Source organism: Lontra canadensis, unplaced genomic scaffold (genome assembly GCF_010015895.1).
Source record: "Lontra canadensis isolate GAN:19392208 unplaced genomic scaffold, GSC_riverotter_1.0 scaffold75, whole genome shotgun sequence".
Classification (NCBI taxonomy): domain Eukaryota; kingdom Metazoa; phylum Chordata; class Mammalia; order Carnivora; family Mustelidae; genus Lontra; species Lontra canadensis.
Genome location: NW_022631069.1, coordinates 8,365,730 through 8,390,407, shown reverse-complemented (window position 1 = coordinate 8,390,407; position 24,678 = coordinate 8,365,730). Strand labels below are relative to the sequence as shown.

The 24,678-nt window shown below is 37.8% G+C and overlaps 2 protein-coding genes across 15 annotated transcripts in view; one reads left to right on the top strand and one right to left on the bottom strand.

The window, feature by feature from the left end:
- Nucleotides 1-2,399: 2,399 nt before the first annotated feature.
- On the bottom strand, nucleotides 2,400-23,441 carry DRAM2 (DNA damage regulated autophagy modulator 2). Of its 12 annotated transcripts, none has more exons than XM_032881475.1 (11): nucleotides 23,394-23,441; nucleotides 22,154-22,278; nucleotides 21,004-21,073; nucleotides 18,096-18,190; nucleotides 16,677-16,821; nucleotides 12,447-12,514; nucleotides 11,024-11,163; nucleotides 5,265-5,442; nucleotides 4,666-4,748; nucleotides 3,227-3,319; nucleotides 2,400-2,710 (listed from the first exon to the last, which is right to left on the bottom strand). In XM_032881475.1, the coding sequence occupies exons 5-11, from the start codon at nucleotides 16,805-16,807 to the stop codon at nucleotides 2,603-2,605; spliced, it is 801 nt and encodes a 266-aa protein (XP_032737366.1). In that variant the 5' UTR covers nucleotides 16,808-16,821; nucleotides 18,096-18,190; nucleotides 21,004-21,073; nucleotides 22,154-22,278; nucleotides 23,394-23,441; the 3' UTR covers nucleotides 2,400-2,602. The 12 variants fall into 12 exon arrangements, 11 of the variants coding, with proteins under 11 accessions (XP_032737366.1, XP_032737368.1, XP_032737367.1 ...); XM_032881477.1 differs by having other exon boundaries at nucleotides 16,677-16,818; XM_032881476.1 differs by having other exon boundaries at nucleotides 22,154-22,275; nucleotides 23,394-23,420.
- A 178-nt stretch (nucleotides 23,442-23,619) lies between these two features.
- The window catches only part of CEPT1 (choline/ethanolamine phosphotransferase 1), a 36,438-nt gene continuing 35,379 nt past the window's right edge, over nucleotides 23,620-24,678 (top strand). For 2 of the 3 annotated variants that reach the window (XM_032881467.1, XM_032881469.1), the window contains exon 1: nucleotides 23,620-23,673. The gene's annotated coding sequence lies outside the window, so the exon portion shown is untranslated. The other variant, XM_032881468.1, reaches the window with a different exon arrangement.

Below are 24,678 nucleotides of genomic sequence, written 5' to 3'. Positions count from 1 at the left end.
GCCAATGTTTACTGAACTTCATTTCACAGTAAGTCTATACAGGACATTGAAGAGATGAGAAAAGTTCTCTTTCTCTTTCACAAATCCACTGAACACTTACAATATATGGCACTATTCTGGCAACATACAATATAATTTAAATAACTGGGATATGGATAAAAATGGAGCTCCTAAATTATAAAAGATCTCATTTGATTTCTAAAATCTAAAATTAGAAGTGGACTAGTTCAGGTTCATTTTATCATGTGATTTTTGCCATCTCCTAAAATCTTGTCATCAATATCCATTTAGTGTACGGAGAAAAAACTGGGTAAGAACATTACCATTTCTCAGAATCTTAATAAAATAATGAACATCCATTTAATTTACATTTCACCGCCTAAAATTCAGTCTCATGCTCATACTTAATTGAAAGGGAAGCCGGGAAATACAGTCTTGCTGTATATCCAGGTCAAAAAAGGAATAGATACACTCAGTTCATAGAACTTACTAATTTTGTCAGCTTAAGACCTTCTTTTTTTAAGGATAAACGTTCAATACAAAAGTGTTGATTGAATTGAAAAGGAATGTCTTATCTGTTTATCCAAGCTACTGTACTGATGGTGGAGGCAAGGCATATTTTGAGGGAGGGGGTAATTACCTTCCTGTTACTTCAGCCATAAGTGAAGGATAAACACACATTAAAAAATCTCTGCTTATAATCCCACTTTGAACTTTGTATTTTCAGCCTCTATTATGCCTAAGCGTTAAGGTTAAATGATGGGATTAAAATACTATCAAAGTAACATTTTGTTTTAAAATAATTTCTTTAATGTGTTAGTGCATATTTTTAAGCCCAATATTCTAGTATAGACCTGTAAATCCAAGTTTCTCCCTATGCCATCCTTCCCATATACAATTTGTAAACTTTGATTCTATCAATCCCTCTCTCACTACACTGTTGTCCTTCACAACTTGAATTTCAACTTCCTGATGTACAGGAGTCAGCACTGAATGCTGTTTCTCAGTTGAGGCTGCACCATAATTTTCAGAGGCATGACAGAAATTTTTCATGGTTTGTATCCACATTTTCTTCTAGTGATGCCAGATTTCAATGAATCACTATTTACTGAAATATCTCCCATGTTCACTGCTGCATGATATATGTAAACAGTATTTTATCCCATTTTGTCTTATTAGCCCAGAAGTCTTCAGAAATATTATTTACACAGTCCTATATCTAGCAACTTATTCCTAATTAAGATCTGGTTCCACCATATATCCATTTTTCCTTTAAAAGTGCTCCTTCTTTGTGCTTTAAACTTGTTCTCACCATTTTTTATTTTGGCTACAGAACCTTTTCTTCTAAAATGATAAACCTCGTTAATCTTCAAAGATCCTTTGAGAACCAGTCACTGAGCACCTCCTGGATGAATAATTTGAATATGAATTTTATATGGGATTTGTAAACCATCCTTTATCTGCCCAGATAGGGATCCAAGTAGAAGCTATATGATCATTTGCATAATGTACTGTTATTCACTAATTGCTCAGCCTTATGTATGAACACTAACCTTTGTTTTCTATAAAACAGAGAGAGAGGAAAAAAAAACAGCTTTGATGGATACAGGTATCCAAATTATTTTGTGCCTTGTTTTTTTTGGACTGATTTTGTCCTTTAGAATCTGGGTTCTACAGAGATCACACCCTGCTCAAAAGACTTAATATCTGCCCACTCAAGACTACTTTTATAAATAATTATAATTTGCTATAAATGAAAATCTAAGAAGCTCTTGACTACAGTTTGTGGTTACTTATATTAATCGTATGTACTGTTATTCACTAATTGCTCAGCCTTATGTATGAACACTAACCTTTGTTTTCTATAAAACACAATCGAAGTAAATCTGCCTACAGCTACTTCTCTCATGCAATAGTAATTAAAATCTCATTTCAGAGACTAAGCTTCATGAAACTGTGACAGACCACTTGGCATATATTTGGCCTTGTGGCAGGAATCAAGTCCATACATACAGAAGCACTTGTGCAAAACTTGAGCAATGAAAGCACTTACATGAATTCAGGTCTGCTCCCATTAATAAGTGGATTCCAAAAGAAAAAAAGTTTATAAAGACTGTAAGAAATCTATTTAGATAGTTAAACTATTACTTCAAAATCCAATTCTAAAGGAGCTGTTGAGTAATAATGATTATCCGGGGTCCTTGGAAAATGTCTCTTAGAAGAGCGTTCCAAGCAAAACATGGTTTACAATGATTTAGAAAATATGAAAGGCTGGATTTTGTAGACTGCTTGGTGCACATCTTGTTTCTCTTAAATAAATTAGAAAAAAATCTACAGTGTTGTTGTAGTCCTTTGGTTTTATTTTCTGGGATTAAAAAGAAAGTATAGGCATAAATGTATTTACATGGTCTTCTTGAAGACATCCTTGAAAATAACTTATCAAATGGCTTTATTCATGTCTCTTGATTATCAGTATTCATCAATATCACTGTCAGCCTTGATTAACTGGTTAAAATTTTCAGAGCAGAATAAGGAACTTTCATGAACATTTCCCCCAAATCCCTGAGAATCGCAATCATCACAGATATATTTTATCCCTTCATCATAAATCTCTGGAAAGTAGCCGTGTTCGTTCATTGTTAACAGGGCAAGGAGCAGTGTCATAGAGGGTTAATCCATGTAAATTGGCTTCCACTCGTAAAGAAATTTTCTGTAACAGAAAAGAAAATTATATATAGGCGTTTGTTCCTTAAAGACAACTTCAACGTCTTCAACTTTCCATCTTCAAAATGTTCTGAAGAATATTTTTGGGATTGGAGATGTAAATCAATTCTAATGAGTAAAAAGACTGAACAGATGTTGTACTGCCAAAGGTATCATCTGTAGTACCAACAGAGTTAGGAAAACCAAGCTTTTCTACTCAGAAGTTCTTCATTTTTCTTTGGTTTCTAAAAGGAATTGGTGAAACGAAATGTTGAGGTTGGCCTACATAAACATAGGCAGAGTTGATGAAATTGACTTGTTTTACAATCTGATTTTCAAGGCTGAACCCCTTCCTAACAACACACTGTTTTCCCAAACACAGAAATGACTTACCTGAGCAGCTCTTCTTATGGCATCGCTGCTTATGAAGTTAATTTTCAAAAATGTTGGAGACTTGACTATAGCATCTTCTTTTATTCCACCTGAGGGAAGTTTGCATAAATATAATGTTGTGTTTTCTTACCTGAAAATCACGGATGTAAGTCAGGAAAAAACCAAAGAAGGAGAAAGACATAGACCATTCTGCTGCAGTGGTGATCATGTGAAGCACATAACCCTTGAGTGACAATGGAAAAAAAGAATAATTCTTTGAAATTTCACTTGAATGATCTAGAATTTCTCTCAAATAAAAGAACCATAAAATCTGCAAACCAATCTGTCTTCTGAACTTCAAAGGACATGACATAAACACTAAGGACATATTAATATACTATGGCCTTTTGTCAAAAACTATATACATGTGAGTTTATTAATTGTAACCAACATGCCATACTAAAGATATTAATAAAAAGTGTGTGTACAGAATATATTGATAACACAGAACCCTCTGCACTGTTTCCACAATATTTCTGTAAATATAAACTGTCTAAAAAAACATTTGTTTAAAAACTTAATTCTATTTATCTTTTATAAATAATTCCATATCCAAACTTTCTAGGAAAAAACAAAAAACAAAACAAAACAATCCTAATTTATTGAACATATCTCAATGTGGTTTTGATTTGAATTTCCCTGATGGCTAATGATGATGAACATATCTCAAGGCATTAGGAAAGTCTTCCTAAATGATCTAGCTGTCGTACCTTCATCTAGATCAAATAAAATTTCCATTTGAAGAACTAAGAACAGGACTAAGAACAGGAGAACCTCTACTCTATAATTGGGAAGTTACTGCTTTTCCCGCAGCCATAAGATTCATTAAATGCCACTAAAAATGTTTCAGTAAAAAATACTCATGATAAACTTAGTGTTATTTTTACACTAAAAATAAAGCATTAAATAATATATAGATTATAACTGAGGAAAACTAGCAAACTATTTCATTCTTTCATTCTTACAAACATGTCCTATCCAGAGCTAATTCTTTAAAAATAATTCAAAATGAAATGCCACTGAGAGGTTTGTGAAAACAGATGAACTTAATTTTGTCATTTAGTTAGCATACATCCCTCCTCTTTTTTTCCTCAGGGTCAAAGATGTTATCTCCATTCAGATATCCATTATACTGGAACCTAAATAAAGAGTACGTAATAATAAACTTCTAGATGGTAATTCAGAAAACAAGTATTCCAATAATAAAAGAGTTCAGTTGGGTATGTTGTACATTACATCCATATTTGAAGGAGTCAATTTCTACATCCATATTTGAAGGAGTCAATTTCTGAGAAAACTCTTTGCCATCACAATTCTCCTTATGTCTTGAAAATGTTCATTGTTGAATTGAGACAGAAAATACTGGTAGTGCTACCTAAACTCAATCGGACATAGAAAATAATCCTAATTTAACAAAATGATTACTCTAGAAAATTATCATTTTTAGTGATGACATGAAAAATACATCAAAATCAACCAAAATAGTCATCTTTAATATAAAACTATGTTTTATAGATTCCAAGATCTTACTCTGTCCTCAGGGTTCCAATGGAGTTTCTGTACAATATCTGTGCCAAAATTCCCACTGTACAAAAGTGATGAGCAAGTCAGCACTATACAAAAAGTAAGTCAAGGAGAATCTCAGAGAAAACCTGTAAGTTTAAATTAGATTCAAAATAAAAATCACTTTAAAGTTCCACAAGGATTACTCATTCATTTGTTTCCAAGGTCCAAACCCATTTTCTTAAAGACTCGATATTATATAGTAGTAGTGAAAATTAAAATGTACCCAGAGGATTACTATGAAATGGTTTGCATAGTCAATCCCTCTTTGCTCAGTAAATCAGCAGTACTAGCCTAAGATTCTGCTACATAATTGTTTTCGGGAGGGCATTAACTCATCCTTCACATCTCTGAAGTGAGTATGATCAGGCTGAATTTTATCTTTGTTCCCAGCTCAATTACTGAGATCTTATGTCAAATTTGAATCTCGTCCTTTAATTTAGGGTTAGTAACCCAAGAATCTCCCCCACAAAATGCCTGCTCACAATATGCCAACAGTGTTCACTTATATTCTGTTATTTAATTCCAAGCTGCCAAGTACAGCTATGTTTTACAGCAAAGGATACTGCTAAATGCACTTACTCCACACCAGATAACCACCAGTAGTCTGATCCAGAAGACTTGTTTGCCATGAATTTTGGGCTGCATTTGGTAGGAAAGGATGGTCTGAACGAACATGTATAACGAGCCCATGCCAAAGGTGAGCACAGCTCCACATACATGTACAATAAAAAAGGCTGTTTTCTGAGAGGTAGAAAGAAGAAATAAATAAGAGAAACTCAAAACATATTGCCAACACAATATTTAAAAGCACAGGCTAGTGACCTCAAAAAAACAGTCGCTGAATGGAAAAGGACTATGAATTCCAGAGATTACGTCCTGAAGCAATTCTCTCCCAGAGTACTCAACAAAAGCCAGAAGATTGCAGTAAACCAGTAGTCACGACTGAAAACATGGCAAGAATTATTCATTTACTCACTGAATAATAGGTTTATTTGGGTACCTCTTCTATGTCAAGCACTGTTCTAAGTACTCAGATACATTAGTGGACAAAACAGACAAAAATCTGGCCCTCAGAATTTACATTCAAGTGAAGAAGCACAAACAGTAAGTGGCAAACTTTAGAAATAAGTAAAGTCCATCGTTTGTTAGATGGTAATAAGGGTTATAGAAAAAGGGTAGCGCATGGCAAAGGAAGATCAGGATGGTTGGGAAGCTGGAGGGAGGGTTTCAACTTAAATCTAATTTAAATCTGGGTGCAATTTAAAGGCTCAAAAAATTAAAGCATTCCCTCTTGGCTCTCATCGATTAGTTTTGGATAAATTATACACGAGATTACCGTAAATTCCAATATTTTCCTCCTTTTTATCAGTATCCATTTACATTTTACTTTTTACTACATGTACCCTCTGCTTAAAAGTGACAATGGTAGCTCTCCAAAAATTCTACAAATGTTTTTGGTTGAACTGCTCTAGTTTTCGAAGCTGATGCAGTCTGTATTTCGCTTGGTTGAGAAGGCACTGCAGAGCACCTGGCAGAGTGTAGGACGGGGTAACAAGAGGGGAGAGGTTAGGACTTGGGTCCCTTCTTTCACAACTGACTGTGCTAATTCACAAACATAGCACCCAGTTTTCTTAGTTGAAGATATAGTAAGTAAAAGGTAATAATGTTTTTGCCAAAGCCATTGGTTTTCTTTTGGACAGGAAGGGCTATTTTGATTCGGTTTGTGGTATTCTAACTGGCAATGAGTTACAAGTACTGGGAAGAGAAAAGAATGCATTGCTATTACAACTTTGGGTAACAATGAAGAAAAACTTCAGTACCATAAAACATAATACAAAATGGTATTATCTTCTTCGAGAATTTATCTATACATACAATTAAAGGCTAGAAAAATATAGGCAAAAACGAAATTAACGATTTTAGGGCTACAAGCAGGAATATGGATAAATTTTCGCCTTAAAAATATTCTCATATAGGGCACCTGGATGGTTCAGTGGGTTAAGCCTCTGCCTTCTGCTCAGGTCATGATCTCAGGGTCCTAGGATCAAGCCCCGAATCAGGCTCTCTGCTCAGCAGGGAGACTGCTTCTCCCTCTCTCTCTGCCTGACTCTCTGCTTACTTGTGATATCTCTCTCTCTGTCAAATAAATAAAATCTTTAAAAAAATTTTTTTCATATAAATTGATGAAGCTAAATACTGATATAGCCTGATTGATGCCCACCTGTGATCAGTACATAGTTCCAACAACAAAATCCTGTGAATTAAAAAGTAAAAACAGGGGCACCTAGGTGGCTCAGTGGGTTAAGCCTCTGTCTTCAGCTCAGGTCATGATCTCAGGGTCCTGGGATGGAGCCCCACGTCAGGCTCTCTGCTCAGCAGGGAGCCTGTTTCCTCCTCTCTCTCTGCCTGCCTCTCTGCCTACTTGTGATCTCTTGTCTGTCAAACAAATAAATAAAATCTTTTAAAACTAAAAAAAAAGTAAAAACAAAGAATGGAGGGCACTCATTACCGTATTTTTATAATTAAAAATAAAGGCATTTAAAACTGGTTTTAACTGGCAGTACTTCTGCTTGGACATTCAATTTTGTTAGACACCAGGGAAACAGCAAAAGATCTTGAAATAGGCCAGAGAGTACTCCAGTGGAATGTTAAAGCCTCTGGCACTGGTTCTACATGAATGTCAGTTTTACTTGGCTCTGAAAACTTCCGTAATGATAGAAGTTATGTGTAGAGACAGAAGTTAATTTGTAGAAAACTGACAGAAATGCAAATAATCCATATCTATACAAATGCAATTGTGTCTTTTTGAATGTTATTAATTATCACTCTGTGAATAATGACCAGTTTTACATCATAAATTTGTTTTAGCATTCCTTATTTGACTACAAACCTGTGGTACCTTGACTTCTCTTTTCAGTTGATTTGTACTACCTACTATTTCCCTCATTAATTAGTAAGTTAAATAACATGTACAAAAGTCATTATTTTATTCTCTTTAAAAATATATCTTTTCACAAAGCAAAGACAAAAACTTATCCTTTGACAAAGACAAAAAAAATTATAGTGATATGTGTGGTCAGGAGCAAATGTCTGATAAAGAACTTAAGAAGTATACAATGAATAGTCTGTAATCTTTACCTACAAGCAGTTAATGAAACTTAGGAACTGATCTTCTGCTTATTTAGCCTTATCCTCTCTCTGAAGTCTCCCTGAAGATAAATTTTATAGGAAGAAAGAATGGCATGTGACAACAGAGGCACACATTATGGAGTTTTCTTGCCACAAGCCACGCAATACCAAGGATGGCTGGTAACTATTGGAAACTAGAGAAGAGGCATGTGTCCCCAAAAGGGAACTATCCCTTCTAACACCTTAGTTTCAGACTTCTGGCCTCCTGAACTTTAAAAGAATAAATTTCTGTTACTGTAAGTCACTCAATTTATGGTATTTTGTTATGGCAGCCCTACAAAATTAATACAGATTTCTGCTTACTTATCCTTTCCAAGTTTCCTCAAAGATAAATGTCCTTCGAAGGGAAAAATACTCTAAGTATGCACTGAGGATGCTTAGCATGTGTTTGTGTTTGCTGAATATTATTATACAGCGTTGTTTTCAAAGAAATTAAATCTGCATTTTTCAAGTCAGAGTTTTCCAAATCACATTAGGTCTCTTTAAGCACCAACAACCACAGCAGTAGCAAAAGAATTTTTATCCATCCTGCTTAGTCCCTTTAGCCTCTTTAATAAGTCACTAAACAATGAGAACATCTTTGAAGTACTATGTTAGGTGATGAATATACAGCGATGAACACAACCATTGTGCTTGTAATTAATGGAGAAATAGATCAACTAGAAAATTTTAAAAACCACAGATAAAAAAGTAGACTATAGTAAGTCCTGTGAAGAATTTGTTTCCAGAGGCTAAGAGAACACAAAGAATACAAATAAAGAAAACTCTATATGGGAACAAGTCTATTCACAGAGATCTCCCTGAGGAAGAGGTTTGCATGGAAAACCTGAAGACACCGAGATCTATTTAGGTTTGGGGTAGTGAAATGTCCAACAAAAGAAACATGTGAAATGGAGTGAAATAAACTTGTCTTATTTAAGGAATAAGAAAGTCCAGTGTTATGTACAAGGGAGGATATTAAGAAGGGGAATGATGTAGAACGAGGCTGGAGAAGTAGATCATGCAAGACCTTTGAATTAATTAAGCAGCTTGGCAGTTCATCAAATTCCTTTTTCTCTCTTGATTACATCTCTTTTCATGGAAGCTTGGAGCTGTACAGCTTTAAACAGGGTACAGGGAAACAGAGTGTGATGTACATATAATAACAAAAGATTACACTGGCTACAATATTAGATGAAAGGGAGGTAAGAGTGAAGGCAGAGAAAGCATTTAGGCGGCTATGGTACTAGGCCAGGCTATGAAAGATATGAAATCTGAACTGGTTGAAGAGATGGTAGGGAGAGCAAGCAGAGATGGAAATGAAGAGAAGCAGATGTTTTCAAGAAATATTTAAGGGGTAAAACCAACAAGTCCCTACTTTAAAACACAGTGCTAGAGTCTCTTCCAAGTCAAACTCTGCAACACAGAAGTAGGAAGAGGGAGGGGCAATGCACTCACCACTTAAGCACTGAAAGTTTATACAAGGAAGGATATTGGGGTACTGTTACAGAATCTGCTTATAAATAGGGCCCAGCCATGAAGCCATCAGTGAAGGATGTGAAGGAAATTCAACAGGTCCAAAGCTGCATGAAAAGGGATGTGATCAAGAGAGAAAAAAGGAATTTGATTCAAAATTAAAAAGCCCAGGGACCCCTGTGGTGAAGGTTAATTAGAATTAAAGCTAAAAGGAACATAGCAATAAAAGTATATAAACCGTTTTTATACGTAAATGAGAAAAAGGCAGAAAGGCAGCATGCACAGGCCACAATTAGGAATTCCCTTGGAATTTACTGGATTGCATAAACAAGTATTAATTATTAACACAGGTAGCATCTTACGTGTGGAGGTCACTTTGGGATCCATTCTTACCACACAGGGATGAGAGATACTGTTAAATTGGTAAAGGGACAACTGGAACAAAGAATCACTATCCATATACTAAAATATCCCCAAAACATATTTTTAACACTGAGCTTCAGAAATTGGTTAGTGAAGGCAGAATCCTATTTGTGGCAAAGACAGCTAGCCACCAAAAGTCCTGTGTCCCTTCCACAGTATGGAGTTGTCCCAGGAACTGATGCTCAGCATGACTTCATTTCCCAGTCCCTCTTGTTGTGTCTAGCAAATGTTAGGATGATGTGAGTCACTGTCAGGTCAAGGTAGTTAAGAAGCAGGTGTGATTTCTGCATATTCTCTTTGACTGTTCCAGTTGGCTGGATGCAGGAGACAGTAAGGACTTAGGGAATGCGAGAGCTCAAAGATGGATAGTGTCTGTGCCTTAAATCACTGTGGGAGGAAAGCCATCTGTCAGGCAAAAATACCTGCAGTGGATGCATGAATATGCCTCTATCTGTGTATTTGTATGAGGGTGTATAAATAGTTATTAGATGTCTAAACTGAAACTCTGAAGACTGCAGAGCCATTAAGCAAAAAACACCCATATGCCCAGGACATAGCTGGTATTACCAAAGATTCATCTGAAAGAATGTCAGTTGAAAGGAATGTGAAGAGTTTGCAAATATTTGTGAAAATTAACCTGCTACTTTAACAATTCCCTGAGAAAAAGGTGAAAAGCTCCATATCCTCCCTTTACTTCCTCGTATGAGAGGCTGAGCATCTCTAGAAATAGAGGTGATCAATGGGAACATCTAAACAAGAATATAAAATAGGTAAATGAGTGTAGATTGTTAGCATATTTTTTTTCCCCAAAGAGCTTTACTTTTAAGTAATCTCTACACCACAACCCCGAGATCAAGAGTTGCACGCTCTACCAGATAAGCCAACCAGGTGCCCCTAAGCCATATATATTTTTTCAAAGTTCAAATCTCTAATTGTGTCACTTATAATTTATATCAATTCTCTCTGGTCTTGGAGTAATCGCCAACTAAGTAGTAATGAAGAGTCTAATAGAGCCCTGTGAATGATTAAAAGGTCAGAATAATTTATAGGTCTTCAGGAGTTTACTGAGAATGAATTTTTCCAATTGTGTATGTAGTGAACCCTAAGAAGGTCAAATGATTTAAAGGCAGGGGATTCTACTTTGTTAAGGCAAAGAAACAATAACAGTGTGTAACTGAATGTTTCAGGTTTCCTTTTGAACATGTATTAATTTATGTACCTCAGGAAAATACTTATGCTGGGCTAAAATACAAACCTGGAAGTTTGCCACAACAGAAAGTCCAAAACAACTCAGTAATCCAAGTACAAGGCCAGCCTTGTTTAATTTGATGATACGACTCTCTTCAGGATTCAAGGCATGAACTTGCTTGTAACGAACATAAATGGTTGCAATGCCTGGGAAGAGATAACCCAAAAGGCAGCAAAGTAATAAGTAACCAGGGAATAAAGTTGCCAACAAAGAGTTAACAAAAGTCACCTAACATAAATTAAAAGGTTAATTTGAGAGAAGAGAAAAACCAAAAAACAGAAACAGCTGTTGGTTTTAAGGTTGGGAACTAGTAATTTCTCTGTGGGACTGAAGGGCACTCTCATGGGCCTCACATTTACAAATATTTAGGACAAAATTTAAGAGATAAGTTTGACGTTTTCTGAAAATCTCTAATGATAAGTGTTATATAAAACAAAATATTCTAGATGATTAGCATTAAAATTTAAAGTAATTATTGCTAAAATATGGATAAAACGGGTACTGGCAAAAAACAAAACAAAACAAAAACCAACCAACCAAAAAAAGAAAAAAAAAAGAAAAAAGAAACACCAAAAGGTGATTTGCCTCACTCCCATTTCATTTTATTTCAAATTATTATAACTTGGTTCAATCAGATATAGCAGTCAATTACACAGAAAACAAAAACACTAATTTTACGATAGTTGTTATCAAGAAAGGGTCAAATCAAGTCAAATTTCCCATTGCAAAAGTATTGCCAAAGAACTTGGAAGTATAGAAAATGAAACAGAGATATGCTTTTGTAGATGTGTTTTTGAAAACTTTAGTCATAAGATGAACCTCTATGCACTGAATCATTCATTTCCTTGACTTCAATTTTTGATCCAAGGAGATAGTAAATACTATTTGGAAAAGTGCAAATATTTAAAACAATGACAATTGATGAAAAAAAATTTTAATCATTAATACAAGTTTGATTCGAAAAATAATGAACAGGAATGTAAGTTACAGTAGAATTCCATTCCTTTGGCATTAGAACATCATTCAAAAATCAAAACACAGTTCTACCACTACTCTTAAACTTCTAAATTGTTTATCCTAAATGAATTTAGTTGGTGTTAGTTGCAGTCAGTGTGTTTATAAGCTTTCTGTCCTCTACTGGTCACTTAAGAAATCCACTTAAGGTCTCAAAAACTATTTGGTTATACTTTACAACTTCTATTTGGATGAGTAGTCAAATAGCCTTATAGATATTTTTTAAGGTTTATTTCTATAATTTAGCATTTTTAGAAACTGCCTTTCTTTGAAAAGGAACATATCTGGGATCAATAATTCAGTGGTAACATTCCCTCAGGTATAACCAGAAAGTAAAACAAGTAACAAGTGTTTAAAGAAGGAAAGGGCAATTTTGGTATTAATTTTGATTTTTAAAACAATTCCCATTACTTACACAAAACTGCAGCAATATTTAACATTGCCCCAAACAAGCATTTTTCTGGAGCTACTGTACCAGTGTCACTGAAAGAAAAAAAAGAAGGTATATGGATTTCTCACACTAAATATATATGTGTATTTTTTTCTAAAGAGTAAGAAATAATGGATTACTTCAAATCCTGTATCTTTTTACACATTCCTAAGTTCAACTCATATAATTTTATGAGAACATGACAGTTTGAGCTCACAGTATTTATCTAGTTCACTTTTCTTTTTTTAAAAGATTTTATTTATTTGACAGAAAGCACAAGCAGGGGGAATGGCAGAGGGAGAAGGAGAAGCAGGCTCCCCGCTGAGCAGGAAGCCCGATGTGGGTCTCCATTCCAGGACCCTGAGATCATGACCTGAGCCAAAGGCAGACACTTAGCCAACTGAGCCACCCAGTGGCCCTAATTCACTTCTTTCTCATACCACTTGAAATTACTTTTTTTTTTTTTTAAGATTTTATTTATTTATTTGACAGAGAGGGAGAGAGAGATCACGAGTAGGCAGAGTGGCAGGCAGAGAGAGTGGGGGGAACAGGCTCTCCACTGAGCAGGGAGCCAGATTCGGGGCTTGATCTCAAGACCCTGCGATCATGACCTGAGCCAAAGGCAGCCGGTTAACTGACTAAGCCACCAAGGCACCCCAAGATTACTTCTTTTTCAGGTAACAGAAATCAACAGAAATTAATTAAAAACAAACAAACCTGGGCACCTGGTGGTTCAGGCAGTTAGGCAGCTGCTTTTGGCTCAGGTATGATTGCAGGGTCTAGGAATTGAGACCCACATCAGGCTCCTTGCTCAGTAGGGAGCCTGCTTCTCTCTCCCTCTGCTCCACCTCTCTGCTTGTTCTCTCTCTCTCAAATGAATTAATAAAAATCTTTTTAAAAAATAACAAAAAATACCTACCCTGGGTACATTAGGGCTGTGTTACTGATTTCCATCAATTGGTCTCAGGTGTGTTCCTTTGTCCCACCTGGATGTTCCCGAAACACTACAGATCCTTTCACAACTCTGCTTTTGTCATCTGTTGTTGACCCTGTCTATAACTCAATTAATACCTAATCATGTCCTGTTAATTTCAAAAACATTTATCAAGCACCTACCATGTGCCCGACAGTATTTTAGGGACAGGAGTACAGTGGTTAGTAAAAGAGACAAAGCCCTTCCCCTCTTGTAGCTTCCACATGAGACCAATTTTTCCCTGCCCTCCAGAGCCTTGGCCAACTCCTCTAGCAGAATGAGGAATCACAGAGCACCCTGTCCAGACTTCTGTTAAAATTGCTGATCACAATGTATTACAATGTATCAGCTTACATGCTTGTGTTTCAGGGCAAACACAGATCCAGATCAACACCTATCATTTACTGTGCAAATTTGGGTATGCTCTTTTATCTTTCTATGACTGTTCCTTGTCTGCAAAATGGGCTATTAATTTCCTCCAGCCTCATCAGCTCAACATGAGGAAATGAAAGTGACAATACATGTGAAGATCTAGCACAGCAGCAGACACAGGAGACACCCATTAAATGTTAGTTCCTTTCCCTTCTCTCAAACTACAGTAAAGATGAAAAAGATAAAGTCTTTGGCCACAAACTGAAGTACTAAAGGAAAGAGATAATAAGGATCTCAGCTAACACAATCTAATTGGAATCAAAAAGAGAGGGAAAGTCACATCTGGTAAGGAATCAATAGTGTTTGGTGAAATTTGGGTTAGGTTTATGAAAAGTAAAGTAACACATATAAATTCTAAGGATTGCTCCTTCCAACTCTAAGATGTATCTTTAGAAACAAAACATTCTGTTACTCTGATCATCTTCAGGAAGTGAGAATTATGGTTTAGCTGCTTGTTTTTTCTACCTTTCAATTTTTCAAAAATAATGTATATACATTCCTATAATCAAAAAATTTCTGATTTCCTAAAATTTTAATAGTTGTATTTCAAGAGATGCTACAGTTTAGAAACACCCTGTGAGGAAACAAAAGCATGCATTTCCAAGATGGCTGGCTAAGTGTGCTCCTGCTTCGGCTCTGAAACAGTCTGATACAAACTGTACTACAAGTAAAATCAGCCAAGTCCATCACCTCATCAACACAGCACTCCAACCCAGTGGTCATCAAACTATTTTGATCACACACCATCAAAAAGAAAAAAAAAATTAAAAAGTCTGATTGTGTAACTTCAAAATATATGTATTTATTAGATAAGTTCAAATATCGAGATTTTAAAATATACATAGAGATTCTAATTTGTTCTCTTCCCCCAGTACTCATCTCCTGCATTCTATGCAGGCATCCACTACTTGAACGAACTAAGAGAACACCTGAAACATACTTGCTGTGAAATTGTCTTTGGTGTGGAAATTTACATTTGGTTATATCTTTTGGGACTGTTAACAATTAAACCTTTTAGATGGTGTCTGTGAACTGAGAGGAACTTTGCAGAGCATCTAGTCTAATTTAATCATTCTTCAGATGAAGGCAATGAGCCCGAGAAGTAAAATTAAGTACTGAGTTTAAATGTATTAGAACATTGGAGAAAGGTCCCAGGGTAATAATACTAAGGTCAGTAGCAGAAAAATAAAAGGGCAGAACAGGGACAGAAAAGGAAGTGTCTAGGGTACTGTCAGAAAATCACATGCAGTACCATCAGAGAACTGAAACTCTGAAAAAGAACCCAAAGGCCTCTTAAATGATTAAAAGCTTTTTAAAGTGAAAGCAGACAAGTTCTTAAAGGGGAAATAAAAATGCTGAAAGGCACTCAGGAATAACTGATGTATGTTCTCTAAAAAGTTACTAAAGAATGAACTGTCTCCTTAAGCTACATGTTCCTGTAGCAGCGTGCTATGATCAGTGGTGATTATTCATCAAATTATTCCTAGAATCGGAACTTTCAATTCTAAAATATCTTTGGTTTTTGTACATCTTCCAAAAGCGTACCCAATTTGTTGCTATCTTTTGCTCCATACCATCCCACTGTGGGAACAAATGTAGATAGTAACATTCTGATCTCTTCTTGATACTTTTTTTTTTAAGATTTTATTTATTTATTTGACAGAGATCACAAGTAGGCAGAGAGGCAGGCAGAGAGAGAGGGGGAAGCAGGATCCCTGCTGAGCAGAGAGCCCCATGTGGGGCTCGATCCCAGGACCCTGAGATCATTACCCGAGCCGAAGGTGAGGCCCAACCCACTGAGCCACCCAGGCACCCCTCTTCTTGATACTTTTAAAAAGATAAATTTAGCCTTCTGGTTCATCACCCTTTAAAAATTCACTATTTTCTACATTGGAGAGGTCATTTTTTCAGAATGTAAACAAATAAATAAATGAAACAACTATAACAGCAAAACAAACTCTGGAAGGAAACCAACCAAACCATTAATTACCTCTGGACAGGCAGAAGCAGGAGAGGGGCTGAAACAGACTTTCACTTTTTACTTTTATAATCAGTCTAGTATTATTTAAAATGTTAGGATAAGTATATATTGTCTTTATAACTGGGAAAAGAGAGTTACAAACATAGCACAAGCAACTGAGTACCCATACTTATATCATTATTAGTTTTGAAATTTCAAAAATACTACTGATAAATTTTGATACTTAATGTGTCAGAAAGACCTAGACAATATGTCACAAAGATTAAAAGCAGGGTCTCTAGAGTCAAACTGCCCAAACTGCATTTTGGTTCCACCTCTTACTGAGTCATGAATCCTTGAACAAATAACTTATTTCCTTCTCTCTTAAATAGGGGTAACAATTTTTACTTCATAGGGTAGTTGTAAGGATTCAATTATTTATCATCTGAAGAATGTTTAGAACATTACCTTGTATATAGCAAGTAGATCAATAAATAGTTGTCATTACTATTATCTTTTAATACTACTACTGTTGTTTGCAGCATTTTTGAATTTTAAAGGGAGAGTTTTTCCACTTCTATCTTCTGAGACAACCTCAAATATTTATTTGGAAGACAAGACACTTAAAGTGTCTTAATTCACTAACTAATTTACTAAGTGAGTCATATCCCTGTCTCCACCTTTCTCTATCACATGGAAAGAACCAAATACAACTTCCTTTTTATACTCTGTGTTGTTATAATGTTGAACATAACCTGAATTTTAAAATGTTAACATGGAATGTTGGCTTCACTGTTAAAATGTGAATGATACATAAATGGCCTCCTATAAAAAAATACATTTCACTGACCTGATATAAGGCAGAGCAGGGTCAACATGGTGAAGCGTTATGGCCGTAATGTATGAAAATATAAAAGCAGCAGCTGTCCAAATTACTAGGGCAGATGGGAGGAAACTGAGACCTTGTTGAAACCACCACATCTCAAACAGGTCTTCTGAGGTAGAAAAAGCAAATTAGAGAAAATTATTCACAAGTATTTCATCTCTTCTACTTTAGCCATCCATTCCCACTATCTTATACTTATCAACCTGAGCTTTCCATTTCTGATATCACCCCCCACACCATCTACTAACACCTGCTTGCTTTCAGTTTCTCTGTAAATGGAACCAAACTTCACCCACTTGCCATATCCAGAAACGTTCTTCCTCCCTCAGGTTTCCACACATAATCAAGTAGTAAGCACTGTTTATTCAACCTTCTAAGTTTCTTTCAAATCTACCCTTTCTTTCCATCTTCACTGCCACTACTCTACCGAAAATACCATTATTTCTTGCCCAGATTATTATTATAATCTCCCAAATGGTTCTTCTGTAGTATGGACCATGACCAATCTAGACTCCACCCTAAAGCCAGAGCGATCATTCTAAAATTCTGAAATATCAATCTGACTACCTATTCTCCTATAAAGAATATTTCAGGGCCTCCCTGTGCCCTTATAAATTGTCTTTCCTCCTTAACTCTGTCTACAGAGTCTTTGCATTGTCTGATCTCTACTTAACTTTTGGTAATTCATCTCTGGCTACTTCTTTGTTCCCAATTCCTTGCTCTAGCTTTCATCATCAATACAAATGCAAACACAGTGTCTACTCTGTGTTAGCACATTACTAATCACCTTAAATAAATGATCTCATTTACTTCTCACAATAGAATTACAGAGATTAAGAGCATTGTCCAAGGTCACAGGGCTGGGACTTAGAATTAGAACTAAAGCAGTTCTGTTCCAGCACCAATCACTGTGCTACATGGCTATAGGAAATTTCTTTCCGATGTTCAAATCTGTTATGCTGTCTTGTACACTCGCAGACCTTCATGTACACTGTTCTGACTGGGTAACAGACCACCATGCTATCACCCTTCAGCCTCACTACCACCTGCTAACTCCTATATACTTTCTTTTTTTTCTAATTTATTTTATTTTATTTTATTTATTTGTCAGAAAGAGAGAGAAAGAGACAGCACAAGCAGAGGGCGCAGCAGACAGAGAGAAGCAGACTCCCTGCTGAGCAGGGAGCCTGATGTGGGACCTTATCACAGAACCGTGGGACCATGACTCCAGCCGAAGGCAGATGCCCAACTGACTGAGCCATCCAGACATCCCTACTCCTATATATTTTCAAGTACTAACTCTTACAGCTTTAGCTGAGTGTCCCTGCTTTGTTTCCAAGAACACCTTTGACTTCCCCGACCAAGACTTTCATCTCACTTAACTGTTGCTTGTTTGCTTGGTTTTATCTTCCTCACTAAACCTTAGCTTCTGACAGAGCAGGAACCAACCATTTTGTTCACCATTATATTTCCAGCTCCTGCATGAGGGGGAAAAGAAAAAGAGTACCTAAATACACACATATCACACATCACCACTTTCTCTTAAATTCCAGACTGAGGATGTTGTTTCCGAATTCACTAATGATTACTTGATATTAATGTATCTGAATGTATTTAATTTTTAAAAATAAATACAGAAATACCCTCAAGTTATAAGAAATTACTGCTATGCATATGAAATAATGTCATGTTTAGAGGAGTATCTTCTCATAGTTTGATGGACAGAAATTGAATATTTCCCATGAACTTTGTAAGAACAACTTTTTTTTTTAAGAGCTTATTTATTTATTTGACAGAGATCACAAGTGGGCAGAGAGGCAGGCAGAGAGAGAAGAGGAAGCAAGCTCTCTGCTGAGCAGAGAGCCTGATGTGGGACTGGATCCTAGGACCCTGGGATCATGACCTGAGCCGAAGGCAGAGGCTTAACCCACTGAGCCACCCAGGCGCTCCTGTAAGAACAACTCTTACCTGCATAATCCTCCAATGTGCTCAGCTTCTTCCAAATAATGAAATCTCAGCCACTTTTGACTTGTACTCGTCATTTACTCTGATCATCTGACTTGTTGCTAAATATATACATTTAAGTCTTGCTAAGTTTCTTTTCCTTTTTCCCTAAAGTCACCATTATAGACTCGATCTGAGTAATTTCCTGCTTGAATTATCAAAATCTCCTCCTTTCTGTTTATTTTTTCTTTTTAGTCTTTAACATTCTATCAATTTTCTTCATCAATCTAGTTAAACATGATAATTCCTTGCCACATTCCTATAGTGCTTTCCCCAGCATAAGTTTCTGGGACAATAATTCTCAATTTCTACAAATTTTGAATTATTTCTAAAATCTTTAATTCTTCTCCTTTATTCTCTTTGAAATAATTTTACTTTGGATAATTCTTACATAACATCCTTAGAAGAGTCTAGTTTCATATTTGTTGGTTCCACCAACGCTTGTACCTGTTTTACAGTTTTTGATATGAACTTATATTTGGATGATTTTAATTGGGAGTATTCTATAAAGCTTAGGTTAATGGTGAATCATTCCAGGGTGGGTCTATATCTATTTTTGCCAGACAGTCTGGCGCATTACCAACCTGGGCCAACTTTTTTCCAGGTTTTTTAGACCATGTAGATAAGTAAATTTGAACCTTGAATCTGAGTGTTGGCAAACCCCGTAGTTTCAAAAGTTCTCAAGAAGTAGCTTTACTCACCCACCTGGACCTGGGTGAAAATGAACAAATTTCTTTGTGATCCCCCTTGCCAGGAAGGAGATATTTTTCCTAGCCCACCTTTCACTGAGTAGTTTTTTGAGGATCCTGGCTGAATCTGGGGAAAGGTGGTTCTCCAAGGCCATGGGTTGTACAATTTCAAGTAGAAATATTTGCATTTTAACTTTTATGAATAAAATCATCCCCTGAAACACATTTATACAAACTACCATGTGAATGGTGCCTCTTGGAATTGTATACCTGAGAGGTCAAAGGGCTTTGAATTCTCTCTACCTTGGTGGGGAGCAAGAGGAGCCTATCACTAGTCCTTAATTGTGCTTTATTTCTGCTATCACCCAAACCAAAAGACACACTGCTAGTTTACTACTCTGGTTTCTATTCTCTCTTTGACCTTTTAGCCCTGGGGATTTCCCTTTCTGTTCTACAGGCCTACAATGTATTTAAAAGGCTAATATAATTTATTCAGCATTTAGGTGTTCTAGCAAAAGGGATTTCCAAAACATTGTGTCCATCCCTTTGCTAGAAGCATAACCCCCTTCCTTTAACCATTTTTGTATGCACATGTCCTTCTTATTCTTTAAAATCAACCTCAAATATGATCTTCCACAGCAACCTTCCCTAATCTCTCTGCATACAGAAATAAGCACTCCTTCTTCTGAGAACACTCTATTTGCACATCTCTTGTGGCTATTGTCTTCTACAGTATGACAAATAAGTAAAGGGTCTTAAGTGGATAAAATCCTTGAGGAGAGACTCCACTTCCCTAACCATAGCAGAGGGCCTTCCCCATGTTAATCACAAAATATTTTCTGAATGAACAAATAGCCAAAACCAAATTGATTCTTAAACCCCAAAAAGATTCATGATTTTTCTATTTCAGTCAAGAGTATTGTCATTTTTCCAGGTTATCCAGATTCTGAGATCTCATGAGTAACCCAAGGTTCCAAGACAATATCCTCTTGCCACATGTGGCTATTTAAATTAAAATGTCAGGGGTGCCTGGGTGGCTCAGTGGGTTAAGCCTCTTCCTTTGGCTTGGGTCATGATCCCAGGGTCCTAGGATCCAGCCCCGCTTCAGGCTCTCTGCTCAGCAGGGAGCCTGCTTCCTCCTCTCTCTGCCTGTCTCTCCACCTACTTGTTCTCTCTGTCTGTCAAATAAATAAATAAAATCTTTTTTAAAAAATTAAAATTTCAATGAACTAAAATAAAACTTAAAAACTCAGTCTTTCAGTCATACTAGGCACATGTCAAGTGCTCAAAAGCCCCATGTGTCTAGTGGCTACCCCAAAGGATAGTGAACATAGAGCACATTTCCATTATCATGGGAAAGTTCTATTGGACGATGCTGAGCAGCTCTTACAGGGACTGCACTGACATAGCACAAGTAAAGAAACACACTACTGATACATAATAAGTGGTAGCTTTTAGTACTAACTGTTAAATGGTCTAAAATAATACCCGCTTCACAGAGGTTCATGCAAGAACTAAATGAGTTAATATATATAAAACATTGTCACAGATGATCAATAAATGGCTGTTTCTCTTTTAGACTGTAAAAGATAAATTACCTGTTTTACAAGCTCGTAAGATATTGGTCTTCAAATCTGCACAAACCTGCACCCTTGTAAATCCTGAAATCTACATACAAAGAAAATAAGAAAATGTTTCAAACCACATTCTTTTAAACATGTACAATTTCAGTTCAATGCACCAATATTTGTCCATGGGTAGGACACTATGTTATAGTATTATTAATAAGTTATTTTTCTTTAAAGAGTCAATACATGTGTTTAAGTTTTTATTTTAAATTTAGTTTGGTGAACATACAGGGTTATATTAGTTTCAGGTGTGTAAACAGTGATTCAAAACTTCCATACAGTACCTGGTGCTGTTCGGGTTAAGTGTACTAGTGTGTTTTATAATGATATTGTACCATCTGAAATTAAATAATATTTCAAATCTAGGATATCAATTTTCCTATCCTTTCTCACATTAGACACCTTTCACTGACATCAAAAAAGATAAAGTAAAAGGAGAAACACTGAATTTCCTCCTATGGAGGGAAAGACAAAAATGAGGAAAGGATAGTTTATTATTAAGCAAAATAAAACATTAACTAGTCCGTGTGATGCAAAGGGAAGAATAGAGTTGTGAGATCGGCTTTATCCAAGTACAAATCCTAGCTTTATCAAGTCCCAGCTGTATGATTTTAGGAAAGTTACTAAGCTTCTCTTAGTTACAGTATTCTGATTTGTAAAGTAGCTATCTCAAAGGGTTGTTCCTTGGAGTAGAACAGAGAAAGCATACAATATAACAATGATAGCTGATTTGTCAATTCTGTGCAAGTGTAACTAGCCACAAGGATGGGAACAACACTTTTTAATTCTTTACAAGTGTGAATCATCTTGGATTCATATCTCCTCAGGCTTTGAGGGTTCTTGGTTAAACTAACAGTTTAGAAGACAAGCAAGGCTTGAAATGATTTACCAGTCTCCTAAGGACAACTGAAAAACTTAAGTGCCCTGACTTAGTGAGGAAGACTACTTTTGCCCATGCATTTTCACAGTGGAAAGCTAGAAGTGTGGCTGGTTAACTGCCAAGCAAGCAAAGTTAAAATTTTAATGGTTAAATGATTTAAGAAGCCTTTGAAAATATGAAAGAATAACCTCCATCTAGTAGTAAGAGTGCTTAATGAATTATTTCTGCTCTCTCACCTACCTTCTCTGCTTTCTTTGAAGATCCATGAATCAGAACTGCAGTCACAATTCTTAAATTTTTCAAATATTTGAAAGCCACTGGTAATAAGATTAATTCCTTTTACTGTCTCCTCTAAGCGGTGACTGCTAAGAAACAATAAGAAAGTAAATTCTGGATATTCCAAGTAAAGTTAAGATAGTCTTAAGCTCTTTTTAAAAGTCCACAAAACCACCAGGCCCAAAGCAAAGCGTAAGAGAAAACAGTTATTTTTCTAAACTCTAACCTGGCCTTCTGACAAATGTGATATTCTCGTAACTGTTAAATCCCAAAGAGTGTACAAGATTAAGTAACTTTTTTTTTTTAATAAGTTGGATCAAAAATTACAAGGGAAGCAGAGGGGGTGGGGAGAGAATCTGATAATGCCACAATAATTACAAAACTGCATTTGAGTACTGATTTATAAATTAAAATTTGGGAGAACTGGAAAAATTATTTCCCCGATGTGTTTACTGGTTTTCAAATGTATGTAATGTAAAGAACGAACAGTGTGAAGATACAAGGGACCAGCTATTTACCTTTTGCCTTGGGCCCACACACCCCTCAGGTGCGCCCAGCGACAGAACTGCGTGTGGTAGACCAGAACTCCGCGTGGTAGACGCGCTTCAGATAAACACAAGGTCACCACAGATCTCAAATTCAAACCTACCCCCAAGCCCCCTACCAAGGAATCTGAGCCTAGGAGTGAAAACTGGAACGGTACCCAACCGCAGTTTTTGTGGCACTGGGGTGAGGGTTCTCCGTAGCCGCTTAAAACAAAACCAAGGCATTATTTACACGGCTGCCTTCTTCCAGAGGCGCAAAGCCCGGGGACTCTGATCTCAGCCGGGTTGTGCCAGCGGCCAGGAAAAGATGCGGGAGGCGGAGCCTGGCTCGGCCCGCGCGGGGGTAAGAGGGGAGAGGAACCCGGAGACACCGAGGATGGGGAGGCAAAGGTGAAGCACGGGCACCTGAGCCCAGCCCGCCCCCGCCCCCGTCCCCCAGGTCCCCAGGAGCCCGCCTGCGCTCCGGCCACCAGGGGGTCCCTCTCCCGCGTTTTGCAGTGTGGTCCCGGGGGGGCAGAGCCAGTCCGCACGCGACTCGCGCGCGGGCCACTGGGGTGAAGCTCCGGGCGGCTTCCACTTGCCAAACCCGCCCGATCCTATTCTCTGAACCACACCCCTACAGGGGGCTAGGGCCCGCCCTCATGCCCTTTTCGGCCTACCTTATGTGGATGACCCCGTCAGGGACAGCCGCCGCGTCCGAACCCGGCCGGCCGGCAGGACCGAGACAGGGCGGGACCCTAGGGCGCGCTCCCGAGCAGCCAGGCCAGGCCTGGGGCGCGCTTACCGCCCCGAGGAGCGCGCCCGCGCCGCCGCTCGTTCCGACCCTGTATCCCTTTACGGCAACGCGAAAGTGTCGCGAACGGGCTGCCGCCGATCAGAGTCACTCAGTCGTCTGGAGGCGGAAGGTTTATTTCTAGCGGTGTGTTTTCGGGGGTCGGGGTAAGGCTGCGGGGCTCGGCCTTGGGAAGATGGCCGGGTGTGACGGACGTGTTGGGGGGCACGACTCTCGAGAGGCGTGGAGAGAGAGCTGCATGCTCTGGGGTGGGGCATTGGAATATAGGTGTGTATGGACTCGGCGAGGCGAACGCAGCGCTTCCTTGCGCCGGCTGGCCTTGCGCGCGGGGTTGTGGGGAGGGCGAGGGGCGCTTGCCCCTCTGGCCCCGGGTGGAGAGACTGAGGTGACGAAGTGCTAGCGCGGGAGTCCGGGGACTGCTGAGTGTGGGAGTTGGGAGTCGTGGCGCGGAGAACCTCGGCCGGCCCGGGCTGGGCGGGCGGGGACGCTGCCCGCGTGGAACCGACCGTGCCATGTCGGGTCCACACCCTCCTGCTCAGGTGCTTCCAGGTCCCCAAACCGTGTTGCATTCGGTGACGGGGTGGCCTGCCTTTTGGAATGTGGTGGTCGTGTGGCTGGGCCATGCTTCTTGGTCAGCAACTTTTCTAGAAATATCAGCATATATTTATTTATAAATAGCTGGGGTTTGTTTCAGCAGTATTCTTGGAAGGAGAAAGGACAGGAGGGTTGCTAGTGTTTGCAGGTGTTCCCAGGAACGCTGGATGGATGGGATCTTTACAATTAGCTGTGCGTAACATGTCTTCTCCAATTTGGTGCTTGGCGTTATGTCACTTGGCTGTTTTGGATCATTGGTATCGAATATATAATTTTGTTTGAGGTCTCTTAGTTTATTAATGAATCCGTATTATGATAGGCAAATTCATAGTTATTCTTCAGCAAATATTAATGTCTTATCTTGTATGTGGGCAGAAATAAAGATTCAGTTTCTGCACTCGAACTAGTAGGATAGGAATGTGTTCAATGTGTGTATTTAATTGACTAACACCACAAGTTAGACTGTCGTAAGGATATTTAGCTTTACTACTTTGGAACATTGGCAGTCACATAAAGTTCCAGCGATTGAAGTTCTAAAAGCATTTATTTTGCTGCAT